This window comes from Lontra canadensis, unplaced genomic scaffold (genome assembly GCF_010015895.1).
Source record: "Lontra canadensis isolate GAN:19392208 unplaced genomic scaffold, GSC_riverotter_1.0 scaffold10, whole genome shotgun sequence".
Taxonomy (NCBI): Eukaryota; Metazoa; Chordata; class Mammalia; order Carnivora; family Mustelidae; genus Lontra; species Lontra canadensis.
In genome coordinates, this window is record NW_022631004.1 from 10,012,226 (window position 1) to 10,032,300 (window position 20,075).

The 20,075-nt window shown below is 36.4% G+C and overlaps 1 protein-coding gene across 5 annotated transcripts in view; it reads left to right on the forward strand.

The window, feature by feature from the left end:
- TTC29 (tetratricopeptide repeat domain 29) overlaps window positions 1-20,075 on the forward strand; it is a 224,811-nt gene that overhangs the window by 77,943 nt on the left and 126,793 nt on the right. For all 5 annotated transcript variants that reach the window (XM_032855563.1, XM_032855561.1, XM_032855564.1 and 2 more), the window contains 2 exons: window positions 1,651-1,863; window positions 9,508-9,593. In XM_032855563.1, the coding sequence (XP_032711454.1) occupies window positions 1,651-1,863; window positions 9,508-9,593 (299 nt within the window). The remainder of the gene's footprint in view (window positions 1-1,650; window positions 1,864-9,507; window positions 9,594-20,075) is intronic.

Genomic DNA, 20,075 nt, shown 5'->3' on the forward strand with positions numbered 1-20,075 from the left:
TTATGGCTCTGTAGTCTTGTATCATGTGAAAATTTCATAAGATAAGTTTCTAAATGTCTCTGCTGTACACATTCCCCTCTTGTGTGTATCCCAACAGCTATGCCCTCCTGCATAGTGCAACAGGGGCTCAGACTGGCCATGTCTCTACTCAGTGTTTTTGTAGGTTATTTGCTGATTATCTACCTCTGTTTATTGTATTTCTCTGTGAATGCTGTTCTTACTTATGTGTATATACTTTACTACTTCAATACTAATTTTGACATCAAATTCAGGGCAAAAATAGGGGGAAATTATATGGAAGAGTCATGGCAGCGGCTGCCATACTCTATATTATCTAACCTGTGATACCTAATGAAACCTATTCGAGAAAATATGTTGAGCCTGATAAGACTTGCATAGGTTAATTTAATCAGCCATGGTAATAGTGTCATAAAGACTCAACTACATTTTTTGCAGGAAGAATAAGTTATGCTTAGAGAATACCGTGTTCAGGTATTGAACATATATTGATCCATTTCTCACAATAACACCTTGAATAGTGTACACTATCATCCTATTTTGTAAAAGAATTTTGTAAAAGAATTAAACTCACGCACAGAAAGGGTAATTAGCCTGAGGCTGAACAGCGGAGAGGGTAAAGCTGGGATAAGCACCCAAGCTGCGTGCTTGGAGCCGGCACCAGTCTTAACCACTACTATGGGAATGCCCACATATAAGTGCCTCCCCATTTGATTTCAGTGTAGGTAACTCCCAGTACCGGGAAAGCGTATTTACACTGCGGAGTATTGTGAGGATTTTCACAAGGCAGTTCACACGTAGAATGCAGTCCACAGCGTGGAACTGCACACTACTCTTCCAGAAACAGGCTTGCTCATATTTCAAGGAGTGAAATGACTGAAAGCTAATTTGGAGTTCCGGCTTTGAGAAGATATATTTTGAACTGTATTATAATATATAATCCCAAAAGCAGTTAAGTTGTATTTTAATTACTAAAGATGAAACGGAATATACAAATGCCTGCATAATAATTGAATTTGAAATTTGCAACAGACACCTCCTTTCTTAAGGTACCTGAATTCTTCTTGGGAATGAAACAGATGCTGTCTTTTGAAAAGCAGCATAGGAAGGTAGTGGAGAGCATGGGTTCTGAACTCCGACTGCCTGGATGTACAAAGCCACTAGCCATGCAATCATGGGCAAAAATCCTAACCTCACTTTATCATCTGTAAAAATGGGGTCATAGCAATCCCTGTTTCACAGGAGTGTTTTGAAGATTCAATGAGAAATTCATATAAAGTATGTAGCACCTGACCTTACGTACATAATGTCAGATAAAGATCAGCTAACAGCACTGCTATTAGTAATTATTACTGGGTTTTCACCCCATTTCTAAACATGCGTAATCCTCTCCAGTTTCTACTTGCCAAGACACATCCCTCCAGCAGGTGTTCATCCAAAATCATCGCTGAATCTCAGGTCCGGATTGAGATCGCTCCTTTCCCAGCTTACGTCCTCTTCATCCTTAGAAATGCTTGACTGTATTCCATGGTCTCCACCCCCCTTTAATAGTAAAACACAAGATGTATACAAAATTTTTGAAAATGTGCTCTGGCCTGTGGTTTATATTTATGAATGGCTTTTATTCTTCAGGTCAGCTTCTGGAAGCTGCTGAGCATTATGAAGCATTCCATCAGTTGACGCAAGGGCGGATATGGAAGGACGAGACAGGCCGCTTTCTCAACTTGTTGGCCTGTGAGAGTCTCCTGAGGACCTACAGATTACTCTCAGACAAAATGCTGGAAAATAAAGAATACAAACAGGCCATCAGAATTCTAATAAAAGCTTCTGAAATAGCCAAAGAAGGTGGGTGGAAAAGAACACTCTTGCATTGCTTCCTTTAATGGGCAGACACTGCTTCTCCCAAGAGTGAAGTAAACCTCGTCAAGTGTTTGGGTGATTATTTCCTATGAAATGCAAAGACAAATGCCATTAATATACTTTCAGATTTCACTGTAAAACAGAGGTGTCTTAGTGCTGACAACAAGAAACCCATTAATTTCCTGAAAGCTTTATCTCCAAAATTACAACCCTCTGGGAGTAGCATTATAAAACAATGAACCTATAATGACAAGGTAAGGTCATTTGCAAAAGTTAAGGGTGTGTGTCTGTGTGTGTGATTGAGGGTGTATATTTCTCTCAATCTGAGAGACCTCTCAATGTTTGTAAAGTCCTTATTGTCAGGTAAGGGAAGATAAGGATAAATATTTAGTTAGGAGTAACAGAAAAATAGAACTCTGGTATATTTTGGACCCTTGCCTGTCAAAGTGTGGCCTTTGCACTGGTAGCATCAGCGTCACTAGAAGCTCGTAAGAAAAGCAGCATCTCAGGCTCCACCCCAGACCTCCTGCCTCAGAATCTGCAGGTTAGGAAGCTCCCCTGGTGATTCATATGCACATTTACAGCAGTAAAAATGCTTTCATGAGAGCTGATCATATTCTCAATATTCTATATCATGTGTATATGTGTAAAATATAAAGAAAAAAATTTGGAGCATATACTCATAAGCTTTTACTTTGTAAAATGTAAAGGTATTTTATTACCATTATTTATCAAAAGAGTTGACTTTTTATGAAGGAGAAAAAGAAACTATGCTCCTTAAAGTGTTATTAGTTCAGGATATATTTAATTGGTTGGTTTATCAAGTAACATACGGCTTATTTGGAAAAAGCAGGACTGAATTTCTGGCTGTGATTTTAATTTTTTAAAGAGTAAAAGTAAACATGTTAGCTTATTCTCTCCGTTACTTCTTTTTAATGATATTATAATACTTATAGGAAATCACCCTCATTGAAAGATGTATCCCACTGAATGAACTGCTTTCGAATGACTGGTGATCTACTCCTTCCCCAAAGGGGTAAATAGTCACATGAATAGGTAGCCCTTAGATCAATTTCAGCAGCTAACTTTAGTCAGATGGAAGGTCATGTGGAATTTCCATGGAAAGTAATGTATTAATTAGGAAAAGGTATTTTGCTTTAGGTTCACATTTGCTAAATTGTAGTTTACAAAGAAAGGAAGGCTCCGAGGATGTCTTCACACAGTCAGAGCCTGCCAGGCAGTCTCCTTTTAAAAGCGTCTCTTACTTTTCAAAGGACAGATAAGGAGAACAGGAGAAATCTTATGCTATAATAATTTTTAAAATATCTTTTAAAGGTGATAAATATTTGCGCCTGCATTTCCTATATAACAAAGTAGATAGGTTAAGGGATCACACAGTATCTTACAAGAGCTCTGACAACAGCTGAATGCCCTAGGACAAAGTATTTTTTCTTGCTATTATGTCTTACTTAAAGTTAAGGAGCCTGAAGCAGCAAACTGATGATGGCCTGCCTTATGAAGCATGCCTCCCACCCTGGTTTGCATAACATTTAAGGAGTCCTGACATCCACTGTGGCCCAACTCCTTTACTAGGGCACTTGGTATAATGCACAAGGATAACACTGGCCATGCAGTGGTCTCATCTTTCGATTATTCAATTTATTTTCATTTTTCAGTCATTCATTGGTCTTTAGTATAGTCCCAAAGTTGTACAACCAAAACACTAATGCCAAACTCAGTAGAAGTCACTCTCCATATTCGACTTTCCCTCTCCCCTAATAACTATTACGTTACCTTCTGTCTCTATGGATTTAACTATTCTGGAAAGTTCATATAAATGGAATCACATAATGTGTGTCCTTTGTGTCCAGCTACTTTCACTTAGCATAATGTTTTCAAGGTTCATCCATCTTATAACATATATTACTACTATATTCCTTTTTTATGGCTGAATAACATTCCATTATATGGTTATGTCATATTTTCTTTATCCATTCGTCAGTTGATGAACATTTATGTTTTTCCCACCTTTTGTCAATTATGAATAATGCTACTATGAACATTTGTGTACAAGTGTTCAAGTCTTTTGTCTCCAGACCTAGAAGTGGAATTGCTGGGTCATAGGGTAACTCTATGTTTAACTTAAGGAAGAGATGACATAGAGTTTTCTACAGTAGCTGTCCCATTTTACATTCTTCCCAGCCATGTGTAAGGGTTTCAGTTCTCCCATAAGCTTTCTCACCAGCACTTGTTGCTGTCCTTCTTTTTGTTTATAGCCATCTTAGTAGGTATCAAATGGTACTACACTGTGGATTTAATTTGCATTTCCCTGTTAGCTAATGATGTTGAACATCTTTTTATGGGCTTATAGCTCAGTTGCATAGCGTCTCTGTAGAAATGTCTATTCAAACTCTGCCCATTTTCAAGTGGGTTGTCGATTTATTATTGAATTGTTTTAAGTATTTATATATTCTAGGTGCAAGTTCTTCATCTGAGATATGACTTGAAAATAATTGGTTTTCTTTTCACTTCCCTTTGAAGCACAAGTTTTTGATTTTGGTGAAGTCCAAAATAATTTATTTTTTGTTTTGCTGTTTGTGTTTTTGGTATTATAACTAAGAAGCCTTCCACAAATCCAAGGTCTTGAAGATTTACTACTACATTTTATTCTAGGTGTTTTGTACAATTTTAACTCCTATATTTAATTAAGTCTATAGTCTGTTTTTTTAAGATTTTATTTATTTATTTGACAGAGGTGCCCCTATAGTCTATTTTTAAGTGTGTGTGAAGGGGAATATGATGAAGGTCCAACTTTATGTTTTCCATGTGGATATCCAGCTGTCCCAGTACTATTTGTTATACACACTATTCTTTTCCAATAATTTGTCTTAGGACCCTCATCAATAATAAATTGCCCATAAATGTGAGGGTTGTTTTCTGGACTGTCGAGTCTATTGTAGTGATCTATGTATCTGTCTTTATTCCACTACCACATATTCTTGATTATTGTAGTTGTGTAGTAAGTTTTGAAATTAGGAAATGTGAGTCTTCCACTATCCTTTTTCAAGATTGTTTTGGCTATTCTGCATCACTTGCATTTCCACATGAATTTTAGATTACCTTGTACTTTTCTGCAGAAAGGACAGCTGGAATTTTCCTAAGGATTGAATTGAAACTGTCAAGCAATTGGGAGAATACTGCTATCTTAACACTAAGTTTTCCAATCCATGAATATTGGTTATCTGTCCATTTATTACATATTTCATTTCTTTCAATGATGTTTTGTAGTTTTTCATATATACAGCTTGCCCTTTTGTTAAATTTATTTCTAACAGTTTTTTTCTGATGCTATTAGAAATGAATTTTTTTCTTTCATTTTCAGATTTTTCACTGCTTGAAGGTAGAAATAAAATTAACTTTTGTGTGTTGATCTTGTATCCCCTAAATGTTTTAATGGTTTTTTGTGGATTCTTTAGGATTTTTCCATGTATAATATTACGTTATCTGCAAATATAATTTAACTTCTTCCTTTCTGATCTTGGTGCTGAGTGGTGACAGAACATACAACCCAAAAAACCACTTTGGCATAAGGAGAATTTGAGTTAAAATCACTTGAAAAACAACAGAGATACAAGAAGGGTATGTAATCTCCCCTTTTCCTCCTGAAAACAGGAGATAAAAACTGCCATGGGAAAGATGCCCTCCCTGCACCACAAGAAAAGAAACATTCTTCTATGAAAAGTCAAAGCCAAGAGAATTTTGTACAGACTTTTCTAAAATAATCTTTATTTTCCTTTAGCCTCCCTGCATTGCTTCGTTACTTTCCCACAATTGCCTCCCTTTGTTCAATCCAATATTGAAGCATGTAGATTTTACAGTTTCTTTGGCTCTTCATTCCTTATGAAAGTTCCCATGTCACCTAATACTTATGTAAATTGGTGTGTTTTTTTCTTCTATTAATCTGTCTTATGTCAATTTAATTCTTGGGCCCAGCCAAAAAGCCCTTAGAAGTTAAAGTCTACCTCCTTTGTAATGTCTTTACAATGCCATTATTTTTCTGGACTAATTGCACTGGCTAGAACTTCCAGCACAGTGTTAAATAGAATTCACTCCAGTATACATCTTTGTCTTCTTCCTGATCTTAGGGTGAAAGCTCTTAGTCTTTTGCCATTAAGAATAATGTCAGCTGTGGGATTTTTGTAGATATTCCTTAATGTTATTAAGTTCTCTTCTAAGTTTGTTGAAGATTTTTATCATGCGAAAGATTCGATTTTGTCAAATGCTTTTTCTGCATCTATTAAGATGATCATTTGGTTTTTAGCCTTCCTATTCATATGGCATATTACTTTGACTGATTTGCATATGTTGAATCAATCTTGCATTCCTGGGATAAATCCCATTTGATCGTGATACATGATCCTTTTTATATGTTGCTGGATTCACTTTGCTAATTATTTTGTTGAGGCTTTTAGTATCTATATTCATAACAGATATTGGTTTGTAGTTTTCTTATGATGTCTTTATCTGGTTTGATGTCAAAATAATACTGGCTTCATAGAATGATTTGGAAAGTGTTTTCTCTTAATTTTTGGAAGAGTTTGTGAAAAATTGGTATTGATTATTCTTTAAATACTTGGTAGAATTCCCCAGTGAAGCCCTCTGGGCCTGGGATTTTCTATGTGGAAAACAGTTTGATTACTAATTCGTTTGATTACTAACTCAGTTTCTTTACTTGTGGATTTATTCTGATTTTCTGTTTCTTCTTCAGTCAATTTCAGTAGTTTATACCTTTCTAGTAATTTGTCTATTTCATCTAGTTTATCTAATTTTTTGGTATAGTTGGATAATATTCCCTTATAGTCCTTTTTACTTCTCTAAGGTCTATAGTGATCTTTCCTCTTTTGTTCCTGATTTAAGTAACTTGAGACATCTCTCTTTTTTCCTTGTTCAGTCTAGCTTAAAGGTTTGTCAATTTTGTTGACCTTTTCAATGAAACAATTTTTAGTTTTGTTGACTTTCTCTATTGTTGTTCTATTCCACTTATTTCCAGTCTAGTCTTTATTATTTTCTACCTTCTGCTTCCTTCAGGTTTAGTTAGTTCTTCTTTTTCTAGTTTTAGAAGGTGAAAAGATGTTCCTTATTTTTTAAAATAGGTATTTATATCTATACAGTATGCACTGCCTGGATCCTGTTAGTTTTCATTGTTCTTTTGTTTGTTTGTTTTCATTCATTTCAAAGTATTTTCTGGTTTACCTTCTGAGTTCTTCTTTGACCCACTCGTTATTTAGGAATATGTTTAATTTCCACATACTTGTGAGTCTCCCATATGCTTTGTTATCAATTCCCAATTTCATTTTCTTGTGAATACCATTTTCTTAGTTGGATCTACTACTTTGACAGCAGTACTTAATATTGAAACCTGCTTTTTTCTCTTTACCCCCCACTTAGCACTCTCAATTCCCCTTGCCCTGCTATATATATTTCTTTCTACCAGAGTACTTATCACCATACAATTTACCACAAAATTTATTGTGTTTATTATTTATTTTGTATGTCTTTCTGTCCCTTTCCTCTAAAATGTAAGCTCTCCAAGGACAGCAAATGTTTCTGGTTAGTGGTGTATTCCAAGTGCTTAGAGCTGTACCTGAAACAGAATATGTCCTCAATAATATTTAGTGAATTAATGAATTAGTGAATATATGTTAGTCAAATAACGAATGAAGTTTTAAGATATATTTTAATGAAACATTTGAGTTATTCCCAAACACATTGTCTCTACCTATTAGAATCCTGTGATGACCCCCTCTTTATATTCTCTACAGACATACCAGTATAAGAATGGACAATTTAGGTCTTGAAAATGAAACACCATATTTCCTTTAACATGAATGATTATTAAATCATTAAAGCCAATACTAATTTAACCCACCCAAATAAACTACACAATAATATAAATAGTATTTTGCCTTTTTTCCTTTGGTATATGTGTCATTCAACTTTAATAATGCTGACATTTCCCTCCATTATTTTATGCCTTCACTTTATCTTAATTTTGTTTCATTTAGGAAGCAGGAGAAGTTCTTGGGCTTAAATCCTATTTTAAAACTAATATTTAGTGTGACTCAACTGTTTCAATTAGCTGCCTCAAAATTTATCAAAAAGGGTCGATTCTTCTTTTCTTTGCTAGGCTGCCCTTTACATAAAATTGGATGCAAATGGTGATACTAAATCAGCACATGCCACTGTTAGTACTTTAACACAGTTACAACATTTAATAGAGCAACTACAACTTATAATCAATTTTAAAAATGCAAGAGGCAACTTCCCGTCATAACCTCTCCTTCCTACCCCATCCTTCCCTTCCCTAGGTCCATCCTTATCCTCAGCACTTATAAACCTACAGCAGAGAAGAAGTTAAGGCCCAGATAAATTGTAAGAGTTAAAAATCCCCAGGCTGGATCATTGGCACCATCAACTCCGCTGAAGTGAGATTTTCAGGGTATAATTCTCTGCAATCATGAAATTGGTTGAGAATAATAACAATACTGTCACTGGCATTTGCCATCCTGTTTTCCTATAGAGTTTCAGTTGAGCCACTGCCTCACAAGTGATAATTCAGTGAGTCGTGAGAGTAACGCAGTGTGGAGAATTGTTAGCTCCTGCTGAAATCCATCATGGCTGGAACACAGAGTTCAGACATCTAAAGGAGGCAGGGGTGGGGGATGGGGAGGTGTAGATCCTCTGGCATTTGTATTACCCAGGAGTTAGGTAATATTGAAAGCCAAAAAGTAGAAAGAGGATAGTATTCTTTTTAAAACTAAGAATCTTCAATGGTCTGGTAAGTCTGTTGACATATATTTAGTATATAAATGTGAAAACGTGTGAATTTATTAGATGGTATGATATATGCCTTATTGAAGCACCTTACACATCTATACATATTGCTTTGGAAAGAAGATTTTGATAATTCCAGGAACAAAATACATTCAAAGAAATTAGAAAGTCTACAGTTCCTTTGAAAAGATGATGAAAAGCATTACCAGTCATTAACAAAGAAAAAATGTGTTTGGATTTCAAAATACACATGGGATGTTGTACCAAGAAGGCAAGGTGTCAGTCATTTTCACCCCAGGTTTTAACCGATAGCTTTTAAATTAAACCTAATCAAAACAATAATTCCTTAATTTGCTAATTATTTGCTCTGTTAGAGACTTGCCCGAATGTCCTTTTCTCCATGTATATGTGTTTTTGCACCCTGTAAAGCTGGTACACTTTACCAGTTACTCTATGTCTGTAGTAGCAGCTATGCTGCATGACTGTGAGCCTTTACATAGTGGACTAGTGTAGAAATCACATATGCATCTCAAAATGATGATACCGAGCTGAATATGTAGAGGAAAACTCCTCTTGCTTACATTGCTAATGCACTATAGTCTAACATTTATGAGTCACGTAATTTATATTAATATCAGCCTTTTAAAATCAGCACACAGTGAAGTTTCAGGGATTGTTCATAAGTCTGTACACTTTGTTACAACTTTCTGCTGTCTTAAAAAGCAAGAATTCTGTTCCTTGTAGTAAATCAGTTTCTTTAATGCCATGGCAATTTTTCTATATTTTCAACTTTAGGAAGTGACAAAAGGATGGAAGGAGAAGCTTCCTATTACTTGGGCTTAGCATACCTAGCTGCTGAAGAGTACGAAACAGCATTGACAGTAAGTTGAAGTAAACTTTTAATCATTGCCATTTTTAATGTTTACTATATTGTATTTATTTTACTTCATATGTTGTTATAAAACCAACAGAAATGGGTAGTCCTCTATCTTTCTATAGAATCCAAAGCAGAATAGCAGTTCTAGAAAAATTGGTTTTATTGCTTATGGTAGGCAGTATATAATCAATTACCAAGAAGTGCCTTAGCGTACATAAAAGTTAAATATGTGGGGTAATGTGACCATCAACACTCATTCCCATATCACTGAGGATAGACTTGGGTTTAATTGATGGCAAAAAAGTAAAAAGAAAAAAGAAAAGAAATGAAAAATCATACACTTATAATAAATAATCATGAATAAATTATTATAAATAAATAAAAATCATAAACTTGTGATTTGGGAAATTTTGCTTGGAAAAGACTGTGTTTATGCAGTCGAGTGAATTGCATTGCTATGGACCTTTATGGGGGGGAGGCAGCAAAGATGGAGAGCACTGTTGATTCCGATCTAAGAAATAGCCTGCTCCATGATGAAAATCAGTGTGTGCCTATTTTATGACCAAAGTTCCGGTGTTTGGCTAAAAAAACAAAAAAATGTCAGGGCTATCTTTTCTGTATTATAACAGAAATCATTTTTTTTCTTTCATTTTTCTCTTAGCTCTAATATAGTTCAAGTGTAGTTTCCTATTTCATTTCACGTATATCTCTCATAATCATTTTATCTGATATACGGTATTGGCTTTATCTTCAGCTTTGAGGATTTTGGATTTGCTATTTTAGATAGTCATGCCAAGGAGGATTCATCATGGGAAATAGATTGTTCTAGATGACTCTTCTGCTTACTAGTTTTTGGTTAATGACATACATTCAGCAATGCTGTGTTCCAGGGAACACAGAAGCCAGCACTTCCTTTTTGCAACTACTTTAATGAGAATGGCCAACTTGAGAACATAACTATAATTCCAAGCAGGAGGAATAGGGGTTTTCTGAGTCGGGAGATAAGAGTGGTTGATTCCAACACTGAAGATTAGGGAGGTTGCACAGAGAGCTTTTCAAAAGCAGGATTTCTATAGACAGAAAGTGTGGGAGTCAAAGATGATAGGATATTAGATACACACACACACACACACACACACACACACACACTCTCAACTTGAACAGACTTAGTTTGTTTGGGAAGCAATGAATTGTCAGGTGCAGGTATGAAATCAAGATGGAAAATTAGGTGAAAACTAGCTTATAAGTTCTCTCTCTCCCTTTCTCTCTCTCTCTCTCTCTCATGCGCAGTGCAAACACATGGCAAAATAAATTCAGGCAATACAATAGAGTTTACACTGAAAAATAAACCTTCCCTCCACCCTGGTATTCAGTTTTACTGTTCTTTTCTCAAAGGCAAATGTGGTTTCAAGTTTCAGGTTTATTTCTCAAAAAATATTCGTATGTATGTATACCACATAAGTGAATAAACATATATGTTTTTTTCATTGTTTACAAAATTGTAGCACTTTATATGTAGTGTTCTGCATCTTGAGTTAACTTCTTCCTCACTAATGCATAAAGACGTGCCTCGTTTTTAAAGGGCCACATGGTGTCCCATGTTATCGTTGTACCATAATGGATTTAACCAGCTCCTATTGGTGGGCATTTAGGTTATTTCCAACCAGGTTGTATTGCAAAGGGTGTAGCCGTGAACAGCTTTGTGCCAAAGTGAGAGATGATCTACAGAATCAATTCCTAGTAGTGGAAATGCTGGGTCAGGGAAGAGATAAATTACAGTTTATTTGTTTTTTTTTTTCTAAACTTCCCTTCAAAGAAGCTTCATCAGTTTACATTCCTACAAAAATAAATGAAGGTACCTGTTTCCTTTGGACATTAGGCACATATGTGTAATATGTGCTGTGAATGTTTTTCCAGACCACTGTTTTTTTTACTTTACTTATGAAATTTTTCCATGCTAAAATTCCATGGCCGAATTTATCGACCTCTTTTTCCATGACTTCTGGACATTCTTAGGAAGACTGTCCTCATTCCAAAATTATTATTTTTTTAAATTTTATGGAGGGTTGAAGGGTTTTAAATGCTTTACTGAACAGTGTGAAACTCATTTTAAGCAATGTGGGATTTTTAATGATTTTTGATGAGGCTGGTGATATGATCACATTAATTTATTCCCAGATGTTTATTAAGCACCCTCTGTATGACAGACATCATGCCAGGCACAGATCTGGTCTATAACTGCAGAAGATAACACCTAGTATAGTCTGGTAATGAATGGATTGAAGGAGCAATATTTGGCATCTAAGGGGCAAATTTCTTGAAACTGGTACTCCTTTCAGAAAAGTATTTAAAGTGTTTTCCTGAAAGTACGGAAACTATAAATCAAACATAAATCTCATGTTCATATTAGCTGTGTGAACTTGGACAAGTCCCTTAAACTCTCTATGTCTCAACTGCTTCATCTATCCAAGGGGACTAATAACTACACTTACTTTTTTAGTGTGTAATGGATTGAATGGTGACCCCAGATGTCCACTTCCTAATCCCTGGGGCCTGTGATTGTTACCTTATTTGGGAAAAGAGTCTTCACAGATGTACCTAAGGGCCTTGAGATGAGGCGATCATCTTGGATTATCTGGGTGGGCTTTAAATCCAATGACAAGAGGCCTTTTAAGAAAAAGGCAGAAGGAGATTTGAAACAAAGGACAAGAAGACACATACAGGGAGAAGACAACCACATGAAGATGGTTCAGAGATTGGAGTTATGCTGCCACAAGTCAAGGAATGCCGGGAACCACCAGAAGCTGGAAGAGTTAGGAAGGATCTTCCCCCAGAGCTTTTGGAGGGAACATGGCTCTGCTGATACCTTGATTTCAGACTTCTAGCCTTCAAAACTGTGAAATAATCAATTTCTTTTAATTTAAGCTACCTAGTTTATGGTAATTTGTTGCATTAGTCCTAGGAAGCTAATACATACGGTGATTAGGAGAGATCATTTATATAGAGTTTTTAAAAAGTGCCTGCCTTGTATATAATAAACATTTGGTAATTGTGAGCTTTTATTATTTTTACTCTAACTTAAGTCTCTCAACTTCAATAGTAGTAGTGAAGGTGGAAGGAAGTAGTTTCAGAAGTTATGCAGGACTTGGAAATAGACTAAGTACAGAAAGTGGGGAAGACAGAGTTCCTCAGATGGCCCTAGGTTCCTGGCTATGAAACTGGATGGATGCTGGTGTCATTTACTAAGCTGGGGAATGCTATTGGATACCCGGGCTGGTGGAGAAATGGGGAGTTCTCTTTTGAATATGTTGAATTTGAGGAGTTTGGAGTTATCCAAGGAGAGATCAGATAGTGGTATATGTAGGTCTATAGCTCAAGAGAAAGTCTAGATTGGAGCTACTATACCATTCGATACTGTATAAATCTGTAAGTATTCAGCATTTTGAAGCACTGGAGTGGAGATTTCCTAGAGAGTTGATAATGATGAATAATAAAGGCCTAGGACCAAGCTTGCTGAAGGTGGTAAGTACAAAGCAGGGGCATCCAGGGAGGTAGGAAGAAAATCAGGAATGGAAGATCACATATAAGCCAAGGAACCCCGGGTGTGTCTAAAAGACAGAAGTATGCAAACCCCTTCTGCCTCCTATCCCAGATTTTGGAATGGAATGAGAGCTCCTTACAGATATTTCCTGTGAGAACTCAACCCCTCCTCCCAGGCATGTACCTTGGTGAGAGTGACCATTAGTTAATTCTTGTCATTTACTGCTCCAGCTGGGGTGAAGGCTTTGGGAAACACTGCAGCCCATATTCAAGGCCCCAGGCTTACTGCTACAGTAAAGAGTAGCCTTTGCATTCGGGAAGAATGAGGGGCTGTCATCAGAGCCCAGGTCTTGCTTGTGGTAGACTATTGTTGTCTTTTTGGAACACAGCTTGCCCAGACCTGAGGGCTTACAGGAACTAAACTTAAAGTTTGGACCAAGTCCATGGGCAGAGCTGCGGGACCAATGAAGGATCTGTTGTCAGATCTGGATACAAGATGCTAAGAGCAAAATAGAGAAGGCATCAGATTCACAGTTGTACAACAGGAAACAGAACAGGTACCAAGAAATCACCGAGAAACAGGAAGCTGGAGTTGGGGTGTGCCTCAGATGGAAAAGGGACATGAGCATTTGTCCCTGATTCAGGCCATGGAGTTCTTGCTCAGGTTGATTTTAGAGGGCAGCCTGTTTTTGCTATTGTAATGAAACACTTCTACAAAACCTGACATCTTGCTTTGATTTCCAATTGAAGGTCATGTCTTTTCCTTCTCTCTAATACCTAACTTTAGCCACTCTCCTTGCTTCTTTTCCAAGGTAAAAGGACTAAAACCCCAGAGCAGGACAGAGCACTCCTTATTTAGTGAATAGGTTATAAAAAAATACATGATCAATTAATAAATAGGATTGACTCCTTGATCGATTGATGAGATATCTGCCCAGTTATCTAATTACAAAGTAAACATTCAACATAAAAAAATCTTCTCTTTTGAAATTCTCCCTTACCCTACCTCCCCACCCTGTGCAGTATGACCAACACCATCTTCATCTGTTTGAGGGCATGGATGGTGTTGCTGTCGCAGTGTGGCTGTGGAGAGGGGCAAGAATGCCCTGAAATTAGTGTGGTCATGTTGGAGCCAGCCTGAGATAGCAGACAGTTACACTCAGCATTCCCCTTCCCATTTTATAGTCAGTCAGTCATTCTTAGCTTAAAGTCCACATACTCTTTTTATTCCCTTATTTGTATTTTAAGCTTGTAATTTGGAATATTTCCAAATTTTTAGTACCATACCCTACATTTACCCTCTTTCCCTCATGAATTTCTCCCTTTCAATAATGTTCATCTGTTTAAAGACATTTACGTGATTTGTTCGAAGAAACTTGGCTTAGAGAAACCTGTCACAAGTAAATATTACTGATTAATAGTTTTGATGATCTGAAACAGAAGGGATTTTGAAATTTTCCTAGTGGATCTTAATTTAAGGGCTTTAATTTATTAGTAAATGATGACTACATTAATAGAAGAATATACTGACAAGCATATGAATAGTTTGGTCATCCATTCTTTGCCAATAGAGTGTTATTTATTGGATGAGAGAATAAAGTTAAACTAAGACAAGATAATGGATTTATTTAGGGTTGATATCCCTGCTAATGAAGAAAGGGTATTTGGGGAAGAGAAGTGATAGTTACTCTAATAAACTTATGCAGGAGGTCATCGAGACCCTGACATTTAAAGGTGAAAATGCTACCTGCATTTATCAGGTGCTGAGAAAAGAAATAGTAATTCCCTTTGGCCATCATCAATTTAGACCTGCACATGTTACAAGTAGAGTAAATTCTGAATTTTAGAAGATAAATGTTTCTTATGAAGTCTTAAAATTTCAAAGAGAAAAATATTTTACTAAAAGTCACATTCAAGGCTTTTGCAAAGTTGGACCCACTTCTACAATCAAATATTGGAACCATAAAGTTAATTTAAGAAACAGAAGGGCCTCCCTTAGCACTGTTTCATGCATGAATTTTCTTTCTCTCTAAATATTCCATTCCACTTAATAATTTCAGGAACACCAACTTTAACAATCCTCAGTACTTTCAGTGAATTATTTGCTTCTCATTATTTAGCAATAATGTAGCCTATCAAAAATTATACTATGAAAGCAAAATTCATCATATTGATACTTTGTTTGCTTTTATGGTATAAGATTCATCACATGTACTATTATTTAATTATTCCATATGTAAAACAGTAGCCATCTTTATATTTGCATACTTGTCAGCATCTTTATAATAGCTTAGAATGCTTCTAACATTGGTGTTAGCTTATATACATGGTTAACCTAAATCTCTAGCAGCATCCCATAGAAAAATGCAAATGAATAATGTATCAGAAAAAATAGTTACACTAATATTCTAGCAACTCACAGATTGTTGATAAATATTAACAATAAAGGATATAGATTATAGTTGTGAAATGATACATTCTTAAGGTTTTGTTAGGTAATTGAAATTAAATTGTATTTATTCTGTCAACTCAGTATACACAAACAAAGGGAAAGTCATTATGTATCAGAAGGCATTTCTAACAAAGAATGACTTTTTGACTTATAATGTTTAGCTAACCAAAGTTTGGGGGGAGGTAATTCTTGCAGTCGTTCCTTTTTCTATTTAGTTTATAACCTTCTGCCTTAAAAGTCACCCCATCCTTGATAGCAGTGGGCTTTTCATCCAAATTACAGTCTACCTGACATACAGATACCTTGGCAGATTCCACAGTAATGTACATCAAACGGGTTTTCTTTTTGGTCACTTTTATAAGTGAAGACTGTTATCTACTCCTGAAACCATTACATGACCCAAATAAATCCACATTTCTCACAGCTCACTTTCAGTATAATATCGTATTAAAAGAAAAAAAACCCAGCAAGCTAAAAGAAAAGTAATTTCAATTTCTACTTACTTGTCCTCAAAGAACAGTAAAAGAGATAAAATTCTTAACTCGCAGTAACATTTTTTAAAATCCTCTCTCGTTCCATTCAAAAAGATCTTTAATTTGTCTGTCTGTAGATATTCTGAAGCCTGTATCCTCACGTCACTCCCTAAACCCAAAGTTTCCTCCTGTAGTCCACTCACTCATGGTTTACCACTCTCATTTCTTCTGTCCTTCTGCCTCTCTTCTCTCCCTGATCAAGGGATGGGGGGTTCTTTTCAGCAAGCTCATTTCTACTTCTTACATCCCTACTCCCCTCCCACCCCAATGATAACTCCGATCTGCATGATAAAACCCAGGAGTAGTGGGGCTGGTTTGGGGGAGAAAGGAAGACATACCAAGCAGGCTGTGCCAGAATGAGTAGACTGAGAAAGGGGAGAAAGCAAATGCTCTTGCCTTAATTATTTTTTATTCTCTTGCACTACATGTGACAGATTCTTGAACACAACATGTCATAAGAAAAAAAAAATGTAAAGAAAAAGTAGTAAAAGGAGAGAGAGGGAAAGGATGTAAAGGAGCCAAGGCAAAGGAGAGGTCAAGAAAGAGGCTATCTAAGGCTCTGTCTGCAATCAGGTCCTTTGTGCATTATTTCAAATACTTCAACTCTGCCAAGTTCTGTGCATGTGCAGAATAGGATGATATAGTACATTTTTCTGATGGACCATACCTGCTAATGTATGTGGTCTGAATAGGTTTGTCTGTAGGAGCATTTGCTTCTGTGCATCTGCATGTGTGCCCTCTTCCTAGCTGCTTCCAGCTCCATGTAAAGGACTCTTCGAGGCCAGTTTAATACGGAACCATGATAGCTGGTTAGAGTCTACAGATGCTCACATCTCCTGCCAAATCTTTGACTAATGTAAGTTTGCATGAAGTAAAGGCAGTAAATTGTAGCATTTCTTGAATAAGGAGCTCTCCACAGGCTTTTAAAAGTGTATTTAATAACTCTTTGGAGTGTGAGGGCAACAAAATGGCTGAGATGGTGGGCTTTAAAATCAGGCTGCTGGAGGACCGAATCCCAGCTTTGCTCCTGCCTCGTCATCAGACATTGCACAAGTGACTTCAGCTTTCGAAGCATTCGTTTCTTCATCTATAAAATAGGGACACTATGATCCGCAGCCTCAAAACAGCTTTGTGAGAATTAAGTAAGAAAATGTGTGTAGGGTTTGTGGTGTAGGTGCTAACATATAGAGAACCACAACTATTGTATCACCATTAATATGCATTAACAGACTTATTTTCCAAAGGGCAGAGATGGTCAAACATCTATAAAATCATGATTTCTGGGTTTTGCTCTAGGCTTCAGTATTCCCAAACCAGTCGTTAACATAGACCAAAATGTTAAAGGTATAGGCGAAAGTCTGTATCAAAGATGTGGAAGTAGGAGTTTATTGGGGAGTTCTATTACATGATAAAACAACACCTTTTTGTAAGACAGTTTAAGTGTATCTAACAATAGCTCTCTAAGCGTTAAGTGGTCCAATATGTGAGCTGACAGTAGGTTTTGATGTACCATCTTTATATGGGAGGTAACTATTATATAGAAAGAGCCTATGGGAGACGCCTGGGTGGCTCAGTTGGTTAAACATCTGCCTTGGGCTCAGGTCATGATCCCAGGGTCCTGGAATTGGGTCCTGCATCAGGCTCTTGTGCTTCTCCCTCTGCCTCTCCCCCTTGCTTTTGTGTTCACAGGTACTCTCTGTCTCTTTCTCTCTGATAAATAAATAAAAACTTTCAAAAGAAAAAAAGAAAAGAAAGAGCCTGTGGTGCTCTAGCATGTGGGCTAGAAGGCATGGATCCTAGTCCTGTGTGCCACATGCTAGCTATTTAACTTAGTTTAGTCACTGAACTTCTTGGAGGCTCAGTTTCATGTGTCAAATAGGGATGGCAATGGCAGCTTCACTTTTTCTTTGTGAAGATCAAACGGAAAAAAATGTATGTTTACACTTTAGACTAGAAACAGTCTTCAAATGTAAGATACTATTATTACCACAGGCTATGATATAATTAACACTGAGTAACGATAGCAGTGATTCTCTGATAGGTAGCATTTATTGAGTATCTATTCCAAGTGCTGCTTTATACCTAGTTTTCAACTGTAATTTATTTAATTTGTCATATGTAAATTACAAAGTGCTTAAATTTATCTTTGTATCAGCACATATTTTTGTAAGGGGAATGTAATAAACTGGCATTGGATAGAAAACTTTTTCCTACTAATTTATTAATAACTTTTTCCTGAGTGAAAAAAAAAATGGGATTTATCCCCCAAAAAAGGAATTTGAGTACTTTCTTTATTTAAAGATCAGAGCTATTCACTACCCATTAAATAGAAGTTGCTTCACTTGCCAGTTAGAAATCATTACCTAAAATTGACCCTTCTGTTCTTGCTTAATAGCCTCAGTAACTGAGGAGAGCTCAGATGCTGGCACAGAGGAAATCATGGCCTCCTTTCCCCAGAGGACCACGGGTTATTATACAAAACATGCAGACAATTCTGCTTGCAGCCAGTTTGCCTCCTGGTACTGTGTAGTTCATCACCAGCTTCTGAAGCATGCTAAAGAGGGCTCGCCACTCAGCTTGAGACGATTCAGGTGTAAGCTCAGGGGTCTCAGCAGTCATTTTCCTGCTTTACATCAGAGTTCCCATCCGCTTTATCCTTTTGTCCCATGACCCACCTCAGGCAGTCTCCTTCTTGGGAATCTAAAAGGAGCAGCTGTTACAGATCCCATTTCCCCCAATTGTTGCCACACAGATCTCCTGTTTAGCATCATCCCCTCTCCACACGCACCCCTACCAGCACACAAATAGCACTTTCTTTTCGTTCCATAGGTTCTGCTCATAGAAAAAGGCTCAAAATATCCATTATCTGACAAAAAAATGGTAGAATTAGAAACACTGAGAGAAGAAAATAGTCATATTTCCTAATTTTAAAAAAATATGTATTTCTAAACACACTGAATTATATTACCAAAATTATTATAAGCAATAATTTCAAGCAATAATTTCAAGGTGTTAATAAGTATTCCATATCTGAATTTATTTTATACCTTTTGAACAGTTAGCCTTACTTGGAAAATAGCATGTTAAGTAGTTCATGAAAAATATGTTTTAATAATTTGGAGATTATGCTAATATAAAATGTTTTCCTAATATTTTGCTACTGTTATCTCTGTATTTAAAGTCATGACCTTTCTATGGGGCGCCTGGGTGGCTCAGTGGGTTAAGCCGGCTGCCTTCGGCTCAGGTCATGATCTCAGGGTCCTGCGATCGAGCCCCGCATTGGGCTCCTTACTCAGTGGGGAGCCTGCTTCTCTCTCTGCCTCTGCCTGCCTCTCTGCCTGCTTGTGCTCTCTCTCTCTCTCTCTCTGTCAAATAAATAAATAAATAAAATCTTTAAAAAAAAAAAAGTCATGACCTTTCTAAAACAGTAAAGCAGATAACCTTACAGTAATAGTTTAATATAAATTTTTGTAGGAAAGATTGTGTGCAGACTCGAATCTTAGTAAATTGAATGTTTTTTTTTTAAATTTTCTCATTAATGGGGAGTTGGACTCTCTTGAAGCATTTTACCTATTTAATTTTCCTAATGGTTCTTTTCCTTTACAATGTTACAGCTTAGGAAAATAGCGTGTGTGTTTTCTTCTTTTTAACTGATGAAAACATTATGGTATTTGTCATATAGATTAAAGTATTTGCCATTTAAATGACAAATGCATTATAGGAAAATCAGAATACTCAAGAAAAAAATGAATCTCTGATTTTTTTTTTAAACAGGAAACTGGAGGCAAAAATTTAAAGTCATAGACTATCATGGAAAGGAAGAGATGTTTTATGTCAAGAAAGACTTAAATTAGTATAAAAACTGATTTTCCAGCCATAGAATTTATTGTTTGTTTGTTTTTGAAATGTGAAAACTGGTTTTGGATCCCCTTGAGATGTAGAATGCCACTTTGACCAAAAC